At 34.8% G+C, this 20,992-nt stretch overlaps 2 protein-coding genes and 1 long non-coding RNA gene across 4 annotated transcripts; 1 reads left to right on the plus strand and 2 right to left on the minus strand.

Annotated features, from left to right (window-relative positions):
* Positions 1–1,289: 1,289 nt before the first annotated feature.
* Positions 1,290–4,455, minus strand: LOC130995375 (uncharacterized). The gene is made up of 3 exons (XR_009092139.1): positions 4,054–4,455; positions 2,036–2,099; positions 1,290–1,518 (listed from the first exon to the last, which is right to left on the minus strand). It is a non-coding gene; the product is annotated as an uncharacterized LOC130995375 (long non-coding RNA).
* Positions 4,456–7,507: 3,052 nt separating this feature from the next.
* On the minus strand, positions 7,508–15,423 carry LOC130995376 (glyoxysomal fatty acid beta-oxidation multifunctional protein MFP-a-like). Of its 2 annotated transcripts, XM_057920645.1 has the most exons (18): positions 15,173–15,421; positions 14,502–14,573; positions 14,350–14,415; positions 14,213–14,266; positions 14,067–14,134; positions 13,874–13,955; positions 12,605–12,660; positions 12,226–12,528; positions 12,060–12,146; positions 11,449–11,614; positions 11,264–11,385; positions 10,371–10,534; positions 10,041–10,295; positions 9,646–9,767; positions 9,427–9,548; positions 9,136–9,290; positions 8,935–9,073; positions 7,508–7,763 (listed from the first exon to the last, which is right to left on the minus strand). In XM_057920645.1, the coding sequence occupies exons 1-18, from the start codon at positions 15,261–15,263 to the stop codon at positions 7,725–7,727; spliced, it is 2,163 nt and encodes a 720-aa protein (XP_057776628.1). In that variant the 5' UTR covers positions 15,264–15,421; the 3' UTR covers positions 7,508–7,724. The 2 variants fall into 2 exon arrangements, with proteins under 2 accessions (XP_057776628.1, XP_057776627.1); XM_057920644.1 differs by lacking the exon at positions 7,508–7,763 and having other exon boundaries at positions 8,822–9,073; positions 15,173–15,423.
* Positions 15,424–17,312: 1,889 nt separating this feature from the next.
* Positions 17,313–19,660, plus strand: LOC130995377 (60S ribosomal protein L18-2-like). The gene is made up of 5 exons (XM_057920646.1): positions 17,313–17,519; positions 17,616–17,705; positions 17,778–17,906; positions 18,481–18,663; positions 19,339–19,660. Exons 1-5 carry the CDS (start codon positions 17,517–17,519, stop codon positions 19,495–19,497), a joined length of 564 nt encoding a protein of 187 aa, XP_057776629.1. The 5' UTR covers positions 17,313–17,516; the 3' UTR covers positions 19,498–19,660.
* Positions 19,661–20,992: the final 1,332 nt, after the last annotated feature.

The raw sequence follows: 20,992 nt of genomic DNA on the forward strand, positions 1-20,992 counted from the left end.
GATGAAAACTAACTTGGCCGAATACGGAGTACCTTATTTAACATACATTTTTTTTGAAGCGCCCTATTTAACATACCTACCTATGAGGTATGATATGAAACTTGTACTTTGGTGGGGGCCGAGTAAGGGTGTCAATATTTTGCATCTTATGATTCATGGCGGGTGGCCAAAAATGAAGGGGGAAACAGGAAATAGGAAACACCTAGTACATTTTATATTAATACATTTCTATTGAAGCTACATAAGATAATTAAACATAATTGGTCTAATCATGAAGAAGATTCAAGTGATATTGATTTTTGGATTCATGAAACTGTATAAGAAGCTTCTCGAATTCAAAGAGTTAGGTTTAGAAAACGATATACCATGAAAGATAGGAGAGTAAGAAAGACAATGGAATAAAAGTTCCATGTAACAAATATTTACTGGATCAAATAAGATCAACTATGCTCAGTTTAGACTCAATTCATGGTGAAAAATAACATGGGTCTATACTGTATACCCTATTTAACAACCCTACCTATAAGGTCATTCATTAGGCGTTGAATAAGGGTGAACATTTTGCATCATTTAAATCATATTATGTGGGTGGCCATTGATTTTTGCATTAATGAACGGAGAAAGCATAGATTCTCTAGCGTAATTAAGCTAATAAATTACTTCTGCATTGTTCTTAAACTTTATAAGAAGGTTCCCAATGAACATATATTTACGTGATCAAGGTAGATGAACTATACATGATTAAGAGTTGAGACCCAATTCATTGTGAAAACTAACTTGGCCTGATATTTAATACTCGTCTTATGATTATTGGTAGGTGGCCAGAAATGAAGTGAAAACAGTAAACACCTAGTATAGTATATTTGATATTAAGACATTTATATCGAAACTACACAAGATAATGAAACAAAATTGGTCAAATTGTGAAGAAGGTTCAAGTGATATTGATTTTTAGGTTCATGAATGGAGAAAACAAGAATTCTCATGCGCGGAACGAAGCCAATGAATTAATTATTTCTCAATTGTTATGAAACTTTATAGGAAGCTTCCCTAATTCAAAGAGTTAGGTTTAGAATTGTCGCAGCCCGAAATCCTGACACTAGTGATAGTGGGGTACGAGTATCGATACGACTATTTTTAAAGAATAAATGATAAGAAGAATAGGTCAAACATCAAGCGGAAGCTCGCACTAAATCATGCTAAGGAAAATCATCATAAATGACCCCAAGGGTAAAATCGTCAACGTCGTTATAACTTTTTAATTATCAGGAATTTCACGAACAAAAACAAAACAGGTATAGCTTATTTTTCATAAGGTAACATAATATGCAGAGTATCGCAGCAAAAGGCGAACCGGTTACATGTATGGAGACACATAACTGTGAGTATATTACTTGATTCATATTCAAAGTAACTTCACATCAAGACTTTATCGATAAAAAAATGAAATACGATAAAGTAAATACGTCATCTAACGATCCCCCACCAGCACCAGACCAATCTCACTCCTCGCTTAGCCTGCACATTTAGAAATACATGCAGGGCGTGAGTATATAATACTCAGTGGGCAAACGCCGAAAAACAAGAAAGGCGCTCTTAGAGCTATAAGTTTGAAGCTTGCCACATCTCAGCAATACACATAAATAAGTTAGTATCAATGAATCTGTGCATGCAGTTTTCATAATCAACATCATAAATAAGTAACTGCGCAGTTTAGACATTCACCATGTATGTACCACATCCACTACTCATCATCAAAGGTACTGAGAAGTAGGCCTCCCTCTCAAGTACCGTGACCGGCCGACCCAAAGACGGCTCACAGTCACCTCTGTGCACAAAATCCCTGCTTGTGGCAGGACTCAATTCATCTCATCTCATCTCATCAGTAGAGGGTAACATACAAGCTCAACATCAAAATTGGCAAGTCAAACAGTTCTCAAACATCATTTATCTCAATTCATTTGATAAGCTCATAACATCATAACATCATTTTAGAAAGCTCATATGATAAACATATACTCAAAATATTGCCCACCTGAAGACCTTACTCAAAAACTCCCGTCAAAGCGGAGTTACTTACTTCCTTGCTCTGCTTGTGTCTTCAGGGATCATCGTCATCATCGAAGGTTCATGTCAGAAAATGAATCTCGATTAGAAACTCATTGGCAAAATCTCATGCCTTAACTCATGTTCTATCTTACATTCTATCTCTTAATCAACTCTACATAAACTCTTCACTCATTTCAAATCCTTAAGTCCAAGGATAGGTTTCAAGAAAATCATGGTTCTAAGTCTCGATTCATCTCTCATATAAGACTCGTCTAATCTCATTCAAACACTTAGGCAACACCATCACATAAGGCACATAAGAGAATACAATCAAACATCAACAAAACATGCTCTGTTTTCACACTGACTCAACTTCAAAATTTAACACGTTCTGACTCCGACATCCCCTGGACTCCAGACCCATACCAAAAGAAAGGTATTTGAGTCTAGTTTCATTTAAAAAAAAGTAGAGTCAGAAAATCCAAGTGGTTTGGGAGATATGGCGTTTTTACCAAGGTCTACCATATTCGGCAGTTTTGAGCAATCGGAAACATTGATTTTTTTAAAATAGTAAACGTTGTCAAACTGAGCTCAAATTTGGTGGATATCTAGACCATACAGTAAGGTTGATACCATAAAAATTTGGAAAGCTAGATTACACAGGAAGCTACTTAGATGAATGACTTTGTCCCCTGTTCTCTGAAATCCCCGGTAGAAATGTGCAGATTTGGTTTTGCATTTTATAAAAATAGTAAATCAAGTCCAAATGACTTAAAATTTTACCGGTATGCTCAACACTCATGTAGGGACATGCTGTAAAATTTTCAAAGCCATTAGACATCGACAACCCGTCGATCACAGTAGGTCAGTAGCCTACGAAAAATCACCAAAAACTCATCTCAAACTCTTAAATGCTCAATTCAACATTCCTTCAAAGAAAACCAATCAAAGCTCATTTTAAACACATATAACACTAAAAAACATTCAAAAACATTAAAATACTCATCATACTCAATCTCAAATCTCCTCTTACATCATAAACTCAAATCGCAAGGAAAACGTTTCTACAAACGCATCAATTTAATCCTCTTCTCAATCTCATGCTCAAAAACACTCAATCATTCATTATTGACTTCATACATCATGTAACTCATTTTACACATATATTTCCCTTTTTATCATGTAAACTAACTCTAGTGAAAAACTCATATATCAACATAAAATTCTCAACAAAAGCATGACAACTTTCACATAATGGTCATAGATCAAAATAGACCACATTTAAACAATCGATGACTTCTCAAATATGAAAACTCAAAAACTCTCATAAACTAACTCAAGTCAAAATTTTACTTAGCCTACAAAAGACTTAATCAAACATAATTATACACTAACATCATGCTCAATCACACATATCTTAAGCCAAATCACTTATTAAACACATAGACAAGAAAGTCCAATTTTTATTAAACTAACTCTTTGAAATTTTATAAACTCACATGGATCTTTAATCTCATCATATATCTATCAATTTTAATCATATAAACTCACATAATTATACCATCAATTTACATATAAGGGCATATATACACATAACCCAAATTTTTGTAAACTAACTCATATCAAAAACTCCAATTGACATCATATACTCAAATTAATCCATCAATCATCATCATATACACCTCATAGACTCATTTACATCATCAATTCATCATTTAACTCATTGACTCAAAATTTCCCATTTTTGGGTAAACTAACTTCCATCAAAGTTTCACATCTCATGACACATATTTCACAACATATATCAAACATCAATACACATCACATAACTCTCATTTTTCACCCCAAATCAAGAAAAGAAAGAGAAAAATTTTTGAAGGGGTGAAGACCCTTTTTTTTCGAAAATTAAGGAAAATAGGGGGGGTGATTTTCTTGCTTCATCTTTCAAGAATACACTCACACAACATCCTTCAACAAGAATTATAGAAAAACATGGCCACTTACCCAAGTTCTCACCAAAATTCTCACTTTCTCACTCTACTTTGGAGCTTCTTCTTCAAGGATTCTCTTGATTAAAAGTGGATAGAATATGTTTATGGAGGATATTAGAGTGATTTGAAGTGTTTGGTGATATTTTAGGAAGCTTCGAAGGTTTCCATCAATGGAGGAAAATGGTGGAATTTAGAGATGAAGAAGATGAGTGTATGTGTGTGTTGGGCGAAAATTCAAGTGAGGGAGAGAGAGATGGCCGAAAATTTTAGTGAGGGAGAGAGAGATTTGGCTTTGCAAGATTGAATTTGATCTTGTGATCTTTAAAGGGGATTTGCAAATCTTAGAAAATATTTGCTAATTAATGGATGATCTTTCTCTCTCTAATCTCTCTCTCACTCTAATCTCTACACTCTCCATAATATACTCTCAATCTCTACTCTCTCAATTTCTATACTTAGTCATTTAAGGCATATAACATATGGTATGGGTAATTAAATAAAGTGTGTGAAAGGTGATCAAATAAAATCACAAAACTATGGTAAAGTCACTCATTAATAAAATACCATAGTATAAATATTCATGTGACCAAAATAAAATAATTATAGCACTAATATTAGTGCACTCACTCAATTATAATATTCCTCTTCGTAGGAAAAATCATTTAAAAAAAATTATGCTTGGAAAAATTTTCCATAAACCGGCATCATTTGATTTCCCGGTAAAAATAAACTGTACTCGCTTTGCAAACTTAATAAAAATTCCAAGTGCTAAGGTCTCAAATAAAAATCATAATAATATGGTCATATTGACACACGTCACAAAATCACATAATCATTCACTCACGTAGATTCACATAACGTCACATCAAAACAGTCGGCAAACACAGACAACCTAGACGTCTCTCTGACCGACTCTATATATCAAGGTTTCTCACTCTTTCTTCCTCGACTCTATTTCCAACCCAGTATTCCTATTTTTCTTAATAGGATAGTCAATCTCTAACAATTCAGTATCCGGTAACTCTATTCCCGGTAGTTGGAAATAAAATAAAATCTCAGCTCAAAATCAATCAGCATCTCTATCTCCACTCATTTCTCAAATCTCATCACTCTAATTCCATCATCGGTTTATTCACTCGTATCTCTATTTAAAAGACAATCTGTCTTATCTGCTCATAAAAAAAAGTAGTCTCGTAATTCGACATCTCAGTACTCTCAATAGTGTTTAGACACTATCTCACAACATGAGGAAAAGTACGGGGTATTACAAGAATACAATAAAGCAATGGAGATAGGGAAAATAAGAAAGATAATGAAACAAAAGTTCTATGCAGCAAATATTTACGAGATCAAACAAGATCAACTATGGTTAGTTAAAACTCGATTCATGGTGTAAAAGAATTTGGGTCATATACCGGATACCCTATTTAACATTCATACCTATGAGATACTATATGAAACTTGTACTTTAGTAGGCGTTGAATAACAATGTTAATATTTTACGTCTTTTGATTCATATCATAACAAGTGGCCAAAAATGAATAAAACACCTTATACAATTTTTAGTAGAACATTTTCATCCAAGCTACAAAAGAGAATGAAACTAAATAGGCCAAATCTTAAATTAAGACACTTGGCCCGTCACTGTGAGACCTAGGTCACACTCGGTGCTGAAACATCAATTCGAGTTCACGTCGTTGAATGTTCACTTCCTTCCTCGGTCAGTGTCGTCGTGTCTGCAATTTCTATCTTTCTCATCTTGAAGATAACATTGATAAGCTCTTCTCCAAAGCCACTGCTTTTGACAAAGCAAGGTCGGTCTCTCATAAGATCAATGAAAGCCATGCACATAAGGTTCAAGACTCCAAGGTTCGCCTTCAAGTTCAAGACTCCAAGGTTCGCCTTCAAGAGAAATTCCCCAAAATCCAATGTCTCAATCCTTAGTTCCTTACCTGACAACTCCAACTCGCTCCCACCGTCGAGTACTGTCACCCCGCGCCACCGGACCAGTCGCCCAGTCTTGTGGCCACACCCCGATGCCCAGTCCAGACGGCATAGCGTGAGCCTTGTCGGTTCACCCTTGCCAGTCCAATCGCTGGCAACAATCTCACCACCCTCGGCCCAAAGTCTTGCCGGCAAGCTTCTTTAACTAATTTTTCTGCTACTTCTAGTTGGAAATTCCACTTTTACAATTTCTTTTCTTTTACCTCTTTTCATTTTTTCTTTTTCTTTTGGCACAGTTAGTTTTGAGAAATTTATGTGCACGGGTTGTTTTGATCGATATGACATTGTTGAGTTTTAGATGGCCTGATTGAAGTTTTAGTTGCTAATTTTTGCTTGTATTGTTTGATGTGGTGAATTTTTATTTCTTATTTGTATCAAATGAGATTAGTACAAAAAAGATGTATTAGCACTTGAAACTGTAGATTTTGAAGGGTTCAGTGCATGCAACCTGTAACTGAGGGGAACTGCAGTAATAAACATTACTCAAATGAAGGATCATGGCTAATTGACGAGTTGGAATCATATCGTGGTTTTGCACCAAATTTTGGGTATACGGACACCTTAATACTCGCGTCAGGTACCTGCGTCAGGTATTAGGGTACCCGACTACACTACATCGAATCGGGTGCGAGTATATGTTTGACAGAAAAATTGGGATCAGGTACCCGCAAAATTCGGGTAGGGTACCCGCCCTGCGCCGGATAGACAGCCCTAATAGTAGCACTTCAAGACTTTGCCATTGATGGGCCCCACACTCACATTGTCTTCCAGGAGCAACTTATATGCTTCATTGGTGTAGACTTCTTTGACGACATATGGGTGTCAACATTTTGTGTCCCATGTCATAGCAGGTGGCCAAAAATGAATGAAACACATTGTACAATTTATATTAGAACATATCCATCCAAGCTACATGAAACAAAATTGGCCAAATCTTGAATTAAGAAACTCGCCATTGTTTAGGCCTGTCACCGTGACACCTAGGTCACACATGGTGCAACAACATCGATTCGAATTCACGTCGTTGAATGTTTGGTACTTCCTTCTTCGTTCGACGTCGCGTTCGCATGCCCCAATCGTAGGCCAATCGACTTCGCTAAAATTTTGATTAAGTGAGCAACTTAACCACCACATTCGGCACATCCTAGTTATCAGTCCAACTGATCGGTTTACGAACAATCAATAGGATTGCTAACTGAACACTCAGATAGAACAGGTTTGCTTGGATATCAATCAGTATCAGTCTACCTTTTGATTAGTTGATTTGTATCATTCCAATTGACTCATAATCAACTTTGATTAGTTGATTTGTACCATTAAGAAAAACTTATGTTAGGCCGTGTAGACAGCTCAAAACTTATTCAACTTTAATTTGTTGAAAATGTTCATCGTGTGCAAAATCAGGAAAAAAAAAGTTTGTGTATTTAGAGACAAAATTTTAAGTTCATGCGCAAAACCAAAAATGTGCGAAAATTCATGTATTTTAACGCTATTACCCCTAGTATGATTACAAATTTCCACAAAAAAAAAAACATTTAATGCTATTTAATAGATAATCTACACTCCCTCCTTAATTCTCGTACTCAATAGTTTTATGCCACTTTTAATGAGACAGACGAAGTATTAATTAACTATGTAGTCATTAATCGAGAGGGTAGTAATCAATAATGCATTTGTATTTTACAACTGGGACTTGATCAGCTTTTTCCTTTCATTGGCCTGCCAAAAAAATAAAAGTCAAAATATAATTTTATACATCAAGAGGTGTGAAAAGCTAATATTCAGATCCAGATAGTTATAATAACTCAAACAAATAAAAAAGAATCTATAGGATACATAGTTGGTGGAATGAGTGAAATCAAGATTAGAAGGCATTGATCTAAATCTCACCAACACTTTTGAAGTTTAAATGGAGTTAAGATTTTGAAAAGGATACAAGAGGTCACGGTTAGAGACAAATAAAATTACATTTATGAATATAGAAACAAGTTGAGACAAATGATATTACATTTATATTTTGAAGAAGTTGGGTGGGGATGCAGAGTGCAACCTAAATATAGTTATTAAAAGAATTGTTTTGCCCGGTGGTCTTGCATGTCCAGGCAAGGCCCTCCTAGTTCCTTCTGTGGCTCATTGACTGGTTCAACCCACCACAAGTCATTGTACTATAATATGTTATATCTCTATTATTCAGTATGCCGATTTTCTATACCTATATAAATATATTTTAGAGTATAAAATTTAATTTGCTTATTCTCCACTAAGTATGACCACTTATTTTTTGACACGATTATTAAGAAGAAGAGTGATTAAAGGATAAAAGTGATAGAGAGTAGTGGAGCCCAGAACTTTTTGTGAGATAAAAGGATTTTCTTTTTTGGCATTTGTATCTAAAATTCTTGAAAATTGTGATAAAACTTATGTATTCTTCATATATATTTATTATTCAAACTCAATACTTTTACTTGCAGCACACGTACCATTCAGCTAGTCGACTCTATATAAAAAGAGCATTGTTTACAAAAATTGGTTTGCTGGTTATACCCTATTATATATTTAATTTAAGGCCAGTGTAATATTGTAATAATATCCCACATATTTTTTTTAAATGTAATATTATATGACATTCAATTATAAATATATGATGTTAACTAAAAGGTTAATGGTTACACACCCCCTACTAGTTTTCCTTAAAGCATTGTTTAGCCAGAACGAACTTATTGGTTTTTGTTGGAGTATTTAAGTCATTATATGCTAAGACACAAATGAAGCCAAGGTTGACAGTTCAAACTGCTGAAGTTCCTATTATATATTTTTCCATGCAGATGAAATGACTCAAGTGTTTATAAAACTGAAAGCAACCACTTTCCACCGCAGTTTGAATACTCACCACATGTGTGCTCTTGGCAGATCGCTCCATTATGTAGTCACACGGCTCGAAAAAGTGGCCATATGCCTGCGACCATTTCTTCAATTTTGAATATACATAACCGGAGTCGAAGTTGTTGGACCAGTAATGGATGCCTCCCCTGCTTGAGACAATATATAGACTTAGTTAAAGGACACTGAAAATAAGAAAGAAGAATCCGACCTGTATGATGGGAAGCCCATTGCTAATACAGAGGCTACATCAAGATCGGATGGCCTCATCACAACGCCATCTGAGATTACACGGCATGCTTCATTTAAAGCGGGAAAAAGGATCATCTCAACCATCTCACTATCGGATAGTTTTCTCAGTTGTGCCTGTCAGAAAAACACCAATACGTAGGTGAACGCATGAAAAACAGCACAACATTTGATGGAGTCAATGTCACATTCCTAGCTTTTATCATGTACTTCATCAACACACACACACACACTGAGATAGAGAGAGCAAGACCTCAGTGTCAGCAGTTAGATTCCCTACACTTGTAGCTTTTACTGTGTACTTCCTTAACTCTGGATCTGGGCTAGCCTTGCCGGAGTTATCATATTCGTAGAAACCCTTACAAGTACTTTCACCTGGTATATACAAGAAAATAAATAATTTATTCGATAGAAAACCTAAACTTCCCCACATACTTCCTAGAAGTTACCAAGAAAAAGGTTGATAAGTTACCTTCACGGTTAGCATTCTGCAGAACTGGGATCAATTTAGGTTTGTAGAACCTATCTGGGAGACGCTCAATAAGTATCCTGCTGATCTCCGCAAAAGCTTTAAATCCAATCATGTCAATCATTCTGCAATGTAAATTCAATAGAAATACAAAACATGTAAACATATTGTGTGGACGTAAAGCAGCAGAATTGTGCATATTTAGAATTCCAACTAGGTGTAAAGTCTATCTCATAAGGTAAAAGTTCTACATAGACAGCAAATTCTTCTGTCCAGTTAACATTCAAACTTAGATAAGCATAACTAACTATGAAGTAGATTTTGCTCCACGAATTATTAATTAAAACAACAGTAAGTGGAAAAGTTGAACAAACCTAACATACTGTATTCCAACATACCTAAAGGGACCCAAGTGCATCCCAAAGCTTTTAAGAGCCAGATCAATTTGGTAAACATCCACACCTAGTTCAGCAAGCAATGTTGCTGCATGCAGATATGTAATAACCATGCTGTTGACTCCTTGGCCGTTGCAATCACTGACGACAATTGGGGTTCTCCTAAATTTTCTTGCAAATTCTATTACATCAACCATTGCTTGAGCTGACATCCTCTCAGTACGAACTATTTCCACAAGTGGCACGGCAGGGGAAAGGCTGCATTAAAAATTGTGAGAAAGGTCTCAAAAAGAACTCAGGCAGTCAGAGCAATTTACTAACATCATACACTACCAGAAAAAGTGAATCCCAACAATCCGATCTTGGCATTTGGTCCTTTCACCAATCAATTCCAAACTGAATGTTGAGCTACTACTGGCAAAAATACAATTCGGGGGACAGAGCTTCTCAAGATCAGCAAAAATATCTTGCTTGGTTGACAAAGTCTCGCACTCAGCCTGCCAGTAGTTTGGAAAAGGGAAAAAATCAGGGAAGTTTTCATCCCCAGTTTCACATATTAACCACTATTGTCAATACATATTGCTTGGAAGGGACTAATATTTTATGATGGTCTCTCTCAAGAGGAATGATTCTTCCAATTGCATGCTATCAACCGTTGCCTACCCAAGTCTGACTATATCATTTTTATTCTCGTCAAGGTTTTTCTCTGTTGTATCACTCATAATATGTACGCATTATTTGATTACTAGAGTACTAGATTTTAATGATCAACATTGCTCTTCAAGTAAATGAGTAAAAGACTAGATAAGGCATGAGGTAGTAATTTCTGAAATTGAAAGACAAGTTGCCCAGACTAAAAAGGGGATTCAGTTTATTATCAATTTCTATATAAGCTTGTGAAGAATATTTAAATGTGACACAGGTGGCATTTCATGTGATTGCCAATTCAAAATGCAGGCTCTGTTATGCAATTAATTTTTGTTGTAGACACAAATCTAAAAATGTGAACTGAAAGATTCTTTAGTTCCAGGCCACAAGCTTCTCCTCATTCTTTAGTTCCAGGCCACAAGCTTCTCCTCTTTTCACGCAGCTCTTGCATAGAGAACATAGCAAGTATAACAACAGAAACTTTCAAGTAAAAAATTATTTAGTAATTATTTCCAGATATCTATACCTCTATTACCAAGTCAAAAACTTATTTAGTAATTATTTCCAGATATCTATACCTCTATTACCAAGTCAACATCTTCAAAGCTGTCATAATCAAGAACGCCTTTCAATAGAGTCAAAGCCTTTTCAAGACCCTGTAGAGTTGTCTTTCCATACTTGAAGTGGGTGTGCAAATTTTCTGCCACAAAAGAATAGCTTCTAAACATTGGACTTTTTACGCTTCAGAAACAGTGAAACTTACTTCTGATTTTGTTGATCTCTTCCAACAGTTGGTCCCTATTCTTCTCCTTCAAAATAACTTGGTAATTCCTAAGAACCAATAACGCTACAATCTCAGAGCTCATCAATCCACCACCGATAACAGCAACCTTGTCTATATTCCTTGGCAGCAAATTCATCTCAGAAATCTGAAACCAGTAAGCATTAAGTAACCAGTGATACAAGAATAGGATGATAGAATTAGATGAATCCTTAAGCACATTAAAAGCAAAATAACTCAGAGATAGACATTTACTCGCTATGATCTATCATATATTTATGATGTAGATTTATGGCATATTGGTAATTAATTCTTGCTGCAAAAAGTTAAAATCTAACATTGACAAAACAAATTACATCATTAGTATCTAGTATCTACAAATTCAAAGTACAAACGTCCTAACCATCTCTTATTCAAGCATCTCACCAGAACATCACTTCTAGTCTTCTACTATGAGAGGAACATATTTCTCAACTGGATAGGTCTTTTGTGATGTCATTATACTAAATCTTACTTACTAACACAATTATGTAAGTCATGATAGCATTGTTTATCAGAAAATGACAGGAGAAAACTTCAGACATTTGCAGAACCTTTGTGGTTTGGCGTTGAGCAAAGAAAAAGTGGACTAGACTCCTGCATGTACTAGATTGCCGAAGTTCGTGGAAAGCTTCTGTTTCCTGACAGCAGAAGTCAAATCATCATAAACTTGCTAGTAAGTAGTTCAAAACCAGCAGAAAAATGTAAAGCATATATTACAGTCCATAGTGCATCACGGGGATCCGAAACAATGCCCTGTTTGATCACATCAATGCACACTAACGGGTAATCTACATTTGGATTACGTCTCTGGACTTCCATCCTGGCAGAGTTAAGCACTGCTCTAGCTTCTTCCAGGGTTCCTAATTTGTCAGTTTTATAAAGACTAATCACCCATGGTCTAGTACGCTCCACTATGTCCAAAGCCCACCGACGAGCCACTTCAATAAGCTTATCAGCTGGAGCTATGGCATCCACAAGGGACAAAACTCGAGCCTCTCCTCCATCTACTCGCTTTGACATCTAATACACGCAAAATAATTTCAATCATTTATAGAGCAGCAACTGAAATTCGGGAGGGGAAAAAGGGATTTCATACCAAAATCATTTCCAGAGCCTTTGGAAGGCCCACAAGCCGTGGAAGCCTTTGTGTCCCTAGAGTAAAATCACATTTTCAAAACAATTACAACAATGATCAACAAAGTACAATCATCATATTATCTGTCAGTAGTAGCTTACTAAAGAATGTTTGAAATAATTAAAATGCAGAGCCCACATAGTAGGGAAGGGGGTCAAGAAAGTAAAACTTGTTGGGTCTTCCTTTTCATTGATTTGTCTAAGTTAATATTAGCAAATTTCATGTCTCTTTGATCCGATCAAGCCTTGTGCCCATGGTCATTGGATGTGCAGAAAATACAATGTATGATACCAAGAATTCTGTGGAAGTCCACCTTGGTTTGCCACAATAGCTGATGAAGTTCCTAGAGGATCCACTGGAGCCATAAATTTAACAAATATCAAACATCTCCACAATCTATGTGAGATGCTACACCTCTCCTGGCCTCCAAATAAACCCAGCCAAAGCAACTAGACATCAAGCATGTCTAAGATTTAAAGATAAATTATGAAATCCCATATGGTTTCAAGAATTAATCACAGAGATAAAGACATTATCTTATAATATTAGATTTAGATTTTATTATCTTTAAAGTGTGTATTAGATTTCAATATTACCATTTTGAATATTTTATCTGAGGTATGATATTAAGTATCTTTCTTATCCAAGGTATTAAGTTATTATATATAGATAGGCTAGCCAAAACTTTATAGATCAGTTTTGTTAAATGTTGAAGATTTATTCTTATTATAGTTTGTTATCAGTATTTGTATGAATCAACGAGCAGAATTTTGTTTGTCCTGCTATCCCAAGAAATCAATGGATTTATCTGGCTATTTTAAGCGAATCAAAAGGACTGTGGTTACTATTTATATATAGTTCACATTTGCTGGTCCACTTAGGGATGTGTTTCAGATAACAAAAGTAAAACATTATACATGCACAATAACTTGGACACTAAGGGGCATCATACTTGAAAGAAAATAATGAATATAAGTTCTAGACATACTTGAAGTAAAATGAATACTATTCACACACATTATCATGCACAAAGTGGTATAATTGTGAGAAGAGAGATGGTACTGTTATCCACAATTTATCTCCATGGCATAAATACTTAACTACCGTGTCATGCAGAAGTTAGAGAATCCTTAGTATTTCACATTGCCAACATGAGAGGAACTTTTTTCCCAAATGAGGCATAGGGCAAGGAATCAAACGGAAAGCATAATCCATTAAAACATGCAGTACCTCCAAGTCCTGGGATGATCCCATACTGAAGTTCAGTAAGGCCTAGTTTTGCAGAAGAAGTTGATATGCGGGCATGACACGCCTGAAAAAAGAGCAGTACTGTTAGGCTTATAATGGCTGGAATGTCGAATCAAGGAACAGCTCTTTGTAAACAGAATCGTGAAAAGCTATCAAAGCGTATCATGCTACATACAAGAACAATCTCCAGTGCACCACCAAAAGCAGGGCCATCAATAGCAGCAACGAAAGGTTTCCTTGCAGCTACAGTGGAAGAAGAATCGGTTTAAGGAGATAGCCAACAGACCTTCCGGTAAAGCAGAATCTGGTTAAAAGGAATACCTTCCAGAGTGTCGGTGAGAAATTGAATAGACAGAAATCCAAGCTCCTCTTTTGCTGTTACAGCCTTATACATATTAGAAGAAATTAAAAGAATAATGAAGTCTTTCAACAGGAAGGCACAAATAGAGTCATCTTACTCCTCTTCTTTTGTTTATCACCGAAAATTGTCACATCAAATCCAGCTGAAAACTTTCTGTTTGTACCTGTTTCAGTTAACTAGGGCATTACATTGACAAAAAAAAAAAGAGAAACACTCATAATTGGATGTAACAAATATCCGCAATCTTACCAGTAATAACAATCGCTTTGACATCATCTCTTGGCAGAACTCCTTTAATACTCTCTTGTAAGCTAAGCATCACTGTGAAACAACAAACATGTTATGGAAGTCGCATAACATAGGTCGAGAAAAGGAGACAGATAACAAGAAAAACAAAGAGCTTCTGCCAGGTTTAATAGGTCTTTTTTAGTCCAGAACTTTTCCCACACGATTAATCCAAGTGAATTAAGATACTAAGCATATGAATTTTCTCGTCTATAATTTCTATTAGGGAGAAATTCAGTACTCTGTATGCCAAACCACATTCTTTCCATTCTAAATGAACTCCGCTGCAACGAAATAATAATATCTTCATTTTCAATAATGTAATTATACCATCCATCTATAACTCATCTATATTTTTTTTACTGAAAAGAAATCATGGTTCAATGATAGTCATTAGATATCACTCAATTCCACAAATCATCGTGAAGTTCACAGTTAGTAAATCAAGTTTGATCTAACAATCATCACTAGTCATAATTGATCGAATTAATTCTCGAATTGAACGGTAAATGCCGGTTAGAAGCAGCTCATCTACCTAACTCAAAGTCGTCGGCACCAAAAGCGGTATAATCGATTGAAAAACTGGAGAAATTGGAAACAAACACTGATAAGAGGTCCAACAGAGTAAGAGATACCGTCGACGGTTAGCAAATTGAGGGGTGGATTGTTGATTGCGACGACGGCGACGCCGTCGGCTCCGACCTCCACCACCGTTTTACCGTGCATTCTGGTCGCTCCGGCGGTTGCTTGGGATGGCTCCCGGCGGCAGAGTCAGCTAGTGTTGGCGTTGAGTTGAAAACTAACTGACTTCTGTCTTAAGAAGATTCCCAATTTCTCAAAAAAAAAAAAAGATTCCCAATTTGGCGCTACCATACCAACACAACAGCATAGTACTGTACTAGTAGTAAAATATCAGACTGCATGATTGGTAGTAAAAAATATTCATCGTTTACTTTCAAAAAACTAAAACAAAAAATTGCTCGGAATAATTGCTAAATACTAAAAATTATCTTTTTATATAAGAAGAAAGATGTCAATAATATCTCTCCCGCTAATCTACGATCTCATCTTTTTGTTAAATTATATTATATATTCATTGGTGTACCATGTAAATTCCCCATCATTTATGTTAATTAATTATTACATCTCATATAAAGAGTAAAAGAGATATTAATCTTCATAAATCTAATTAATATTGTACACACTATATGTAAAAAACGAGTAATACATTTTATTGCAATATTAACTTTACTTATAATCTAGATCAATAAATTTTAGTATTATTTATCTCATCTAGTCAAAAATTAGATTTATATGTATGATAAGAAACCTATTACTAATTTATGTATAATATACACTGTTTTAATTGAATGTTCATATTCAGGTGTATATCTATAACCAGTGGTGAATCCAAGGCTGGGCATGCCTCGGGGTCGGGGATCCCCGGCCAATTTTTGTTTTCTATGCAAGAAAGTAATTCTGTCAGTCAAAATTTGTGTTTTACATACAAAAATGTAATTTCGATCATCCAGTTATAAAATCTTCGCTCCGCCCTTGTTTATAACCAAATATGAAAATAGAATAAAATGATATCTCTCATATCCTATGTGGCACTATATTATAATTTTATCAAATCTTCTTCATCAACAATAATTATTTTTAATATGAAAATTTTAAATTATACTTCTTTCTTCCACAATATATTTGGTGTGGATGGGAGGGTACATATTTTAATAAAATATTGATAGATGTGTATAAAATAGATAAATGGTCCCACCGAGTTGATTTGTTATTTAATTAATAAATGGTTTCTGGTTTTTTTTTATATATACATAAATATTGTGTGTGAATGAGATAAAATATAAGCATATACTAAAATGATAAGACCACACTTATTATAGATAAATGAAAATAACAAAAATACCACACTTATCATGGACGAAGAGAGCATATTCAATGTCTCACCATATAAAATTACCATCATTTATGTTAATTAATTAGTACATTCTATATAAATATGTAACATTTTATTGTAATATTAACTTTACTCATAATTTGGATTAATATATTTTACTATTTATTTTATCTCAATAAAAATTAGATTTACACGTATGATAGAAAATCATTCATAATTTATGCACAATATTCATTATTAATGTTTAGTTTGTAATGTTTGATTTTGATTTAGACAAATAATCAATTATTATTACAACTATATTTATAAATTTAAAATGGTTTGAATAATTAACCGAATTCGAAATGGGTATTATTGTACGAGTATATACATTTTGGACAGATCTAAGTATTTGACCCATATCCCATAATTTCAAATTATCTTCGTATTGTTCCTCGTCCAACGAATGTGGGTGGGTGAAGTAACTGAGAGGTAACCTTTAGCCAAGTCTAAAATTGTTTTATAACTTTTTTTTTTTAATAAACTACAATATAAAACTCTTTCTTTCAAAACTTTAAAACACAAAATACAACCTATGTGCCAAATTCAAAACTACCACCCTCGTATTATTTGTTTTAGGATTAGGAATGAAGCTATTGTTTTTTTAAAGAATTTATTACATTGCAAAGTAAGTGATTTCCATCAAATTTCATCGGGCTACAACCAAATTACAAATAATAAAAATGTTTAAAATTTTTATGTTTTATATAGATTTATTTATAGGCAAATTCAATATTTGTGAGTCGGTCTCAAATAACTCGCAAATCGGCTTGACTTATGCACACTCCCTACTTTTATTAACTTAACACACCAAAAAAGAAGTCCTAAACTTTGGGCCTTGCACCTCAAATCCGTATATGTAAATGGGCTTACTAAAATTAAAATTGTGGTTCGATTAAAACCTGACCCATATTCGAACCCCAAATATATATTATACGAGTCGCTTCTGCAAAACCCTAGTTTTCGCTTTCCTCCGTAATTTCACCCCATTTCCAGCAGGTGCGGCGGAAGTTGCCTCAGCAGCCATGGTGCGCCGCCGATCTCCTTTTCGAGCTTCATTTCGTCGTGATTCCAAATTTCCACCCGAGCAGTTTTCTCTAATTGTTTTAATCTGTTTTGTCTAGGGTATTGATTTGGTCGCCGGAGGCAAGTGCAAGAAGACCAAGCGCACAGCGCCTAAATCCAATGACATTTACCTCAAACTTCTCGTGAAGGTTTCTCTCTCTGCCTCTCTCTAGAGATTGCATTGTATGATCGATCTGATTTGTGATTTTTCGATGTGATAGTTGTACCGCTTTCTTGTGAGGAGGACCGCGAGCCGGTTCAATGCGGTGATATTGAAGCGTTTGATCATGAGCAGGGTCAACAAAGCGCCGCTTTCGCTCTCTCAGCTCACAAAGCTCATGGAAACCAAGGTAGTCGCTTTTTATTATGTTTATGTCGTGGATTGGCCTTCTAGTTAGTTTTGTTACGTTGAATTATTGTTGGTGTTGTTCTAATCGGCTTAATCTTACTGTAATTAGGAAAATGAATCGTTGTGAATCAATCAATGTGTAATCTGTTTTTTATGCTGTTGCGAACATGTATTACGGCAAAGAATGTGGCATTGTCAACTATTTATACTTCAATTGCTCGTAGATAAATTGTTTAGTCTTACTTTATTGAATTAATAGTGTTTGTATTATTCAAATAGAGCGTAATTACTCCTTGTACACTTTAAGATGGAAAATGAATCGTTGTGCAATAATGGGAAATTAGTGGCTTTTTACAGCATTGCGAAATATTTGAACTTCGATTAATTCATAGGTCGACAATAGTTGTGATTAATCCATTTGTATGAGATGTATTTATGAGATGATGTGTTGGTACTGCTCGTTATGTATGTTTGGTGATCATATAAGGATCATATTAACAATTTCAATCACGTATGTTATTATCTGTAGTTAGTGTATAATAAATTAATGATTTTGAAATTTTTGTTATTGGTAGAAGGACAAGATTGCTGTTGTTGTAGGGCCTGTTACAGATGATATCCGGGTGCATGACATCCCTGCCATGAAGGTTACTGCCCTGAGATTCACCGAAAGAGCCAGGGCTAGGATCGAGAAGGCCGGTGGAGAATGCTTGACTTTTGACCAGCTCGCTCTTAGAGCTCCTCTCGGGCAAAACACGGTAATCATTTTTCTCCTCTTTTGACTAGCTTGTAAATTGATGACATACCATGTTGAAAATGTTCCAGCAAGTTAACTCATTATCTATTTCTTGTATGCTGATATATATCATGATCTTATAGCATGAAATTCAGAGTCATAGGTTTGGATGTCAAAATAACTTGTCTCCGAAATGCCAAGAAATGCACCTCAATTTCTCATTAGTTTTACTTTGACAAACTACTTGATAGAAATTCTGTTCCTTTATATCTATAACATGCTCTTATTTCAAATAACTTTGTCTCCTATTTCAAATTTTGATATATTTCATGCTCTTATAGCATGAAATTCAGAGTCATAGGTTTGGATGTCAAAATAACTTGTCTCCGAAATGCCAAGAAATGCACCTCAATTTCTCATTAGTTTTACTTTGACAAACTACTTGATAGAAATTCTGTTCCTTTATATCTATAACAACCAAAAAAACAAAACCCTTCTGTAGAAACATGACATGATTTTTGAGATGAACATAATCCTAGTTGGTACCTTAGATATCTAGAGTTTCCTTGCAGGGAAAAGGCAGGTCTTATGCTCTTTATTGATTTATTGATTTATTCCTATTTCAAACCTTATCAGGTTCTTGTCTTGTGCGACTCTTTGAAAGTAATATCAGCTAAACCATGTTTGTGCATTACAGGTACTCCTGAGAGGTTCTCCTAAAGCTCGTGAAGCTGTGAAGCACTTCGGTCCAGCTCCTGGTGTGCCACACAGCCACACGAAGCCTTACGTGCGAGCCAAGGGAAGGAAGTTTGAGAGGGCAAGAGGAAGAAGAAACAGCAGGGGTTTCAGGGTTTGAGTTAATTTTTTATTACCAGGAAAAGTTGATTTGCAAATTTTACTTATGTTGGTAACTGAAAGTGAGATTTTTGTTCTTTGTTTCAACGTTTTACGGATACAATTATCATCAATTGTACTTTCTGTTCACTAGTAAAATCTAAATTTGTTGGTTTAGGAGTTTATATACGCTTTGGCCAAGATTTCATGGTTTCGTGCCTAAATATCCTCTGTTCAAGAGTAGGGCATTTCACATAGTCTTGTAAACAGTGGCGGATCCAGGGGGGGCTAGGGGGGGCTTCAGCCCCCTCCCATTTTTTGAGTTTTTTTTTTTTAATAATATAGATATATATTTTATTTTATATCTATATATATGTGTATATAAATAAGAAATACAAGGAAAAATATAGTAATACATTGTTTATAGTATTCAACTATCCATATTGATTGCTTAACACATTGAGTTGTTACATTTATATTATTTTTATCATTTTTTCTTTCTTAGTTAATTTTTAATGTTGAATTTGAGTCAATTCTAGAGGTAAAAGTAAAATTACTAATTATTAACTATGAAAATTAGTTTATTTGTTTAGAAGATGAAACATTTTCTTAAAAAAAAATGCATAAAAGTATGTCTTTATATACTTTCAATCTGCTTGATGTTGAATTAATTGAATTGCGAACAATTATCTATTATATTAAGTGATTGTTAAAAAAATGCATGGCCATAAAGTGTACGGAATGCTCAAAAAAATTTGCTTCGGGGGCTCCCGCCCCCGAACCCCCGTGTAAATATTTTCAGACGCCGTAGTCCAATAGATTCAGCCCCCCCTAAGGTTGAATCCTGGATCCGCCCCTGCTTGTAAAGCCTTTTAATATTACCCCCTAAAGAAAAAAAGGCTTTTAATATTATCCTAACTTTGTAATTAGATCGTTTGTTAATTCTCGATTCTATAAAAAACACAATTCAATATAAAAATTCAATATATATATATATACACATACACACACACGTCCTTTGTCATGGACAAAATTTCATAGGAGGAACTGATACATGCTTTAGTGTACGTGTGTTGGTCAAGCGGTAAGGGATTAATGTCCAAGGCCAAAGGTCTTGGATTTGAGTCTCCTGTGGCGCGGCTTTTAAATTTTTTTATTTAATACTGTTAATTTATCAAAAAAAAAAAAAAGTGATACGGGCTTTAAGACGAGGTGTTGAGATTGTTGAGTATATTGAAAGTGGTGAATTTTTTTTTATTTAATACTGTTAATTTATCAAAAAAAAAAAAAGTGATACGGGCTTTAAGACGAGGTGTTGAGATTGTTGAGTATATTGAAAGTGGTGAAAATGTGTTGTAATTAATATTGATAGTGGTGAAAAGTAATGGCAAATGAGCTATTATAAGTGGTAGATATAATTTAAAGGGTATTAAACTTTTAACAAGTTCTCATTTTGCACATGAATTTTAAAATTTTTATTAAAAATATTCAACTATTAATTTTTTTTCATTTTGCAT

Source organism: Salvia miltiorrhiza, chromosome 7, assembly GCF_028751815.1.
Source record: "Salvia miltiorrhiza cultivar Shanhuang (shh) chromosome 7, IMPLAD_Smil_shh, whole genome shotgun sequence".
Classification (NCBI taxonomy): domain Eukaryota; kingdom Viridiplantae; phylum Streptophyta; class Magnoliopsida; order Lamiales; family Lamiaceae; genus Salvia; species Salvia miltiorrhiza.

Bases quoted from the DNA above. Each gene is read 5' to 3' on its own strand.
- LOC130995377 (XM_057920646.1), top strand. The intron at 17,706-17,777 runs GTTTCTCTCTCT...TCGATGTGATAG, and splicing joins ACCTCAAACTTCTCGTGAAG to TTGTACCGCTTTCTTGTGAG. The intron at 18,664-19,338 runs GTAATCATTTTT...TGTGCATTACAG, and splicing joins CTCCTCTCGGGCAAAACACG to GTACTCCTGAGAGGTTCTCC.
- LOC130995376 (XM_057920644.1), bottom strand. From the start codon at position 15,263: ATGCACGGTAAAACGGTGGTGGAGGTCGGAGCCGACGGCGTCGCCGTC. The intron at 12,529-12,604 runs GTATGAAATCCC...TGCGTGTATTAG, and splicing joins AGGCTCTGGAAATGATTTTG to ATGTCAAAGCGAGTAGATGG. The intron at 11,615-12,059 runs GTTCTGCAAATG...TACTGGTTTCAG, and splicing joins CTCAACGCCAAACCACAAAG to ATTTCTGAGATGAATTTGCT.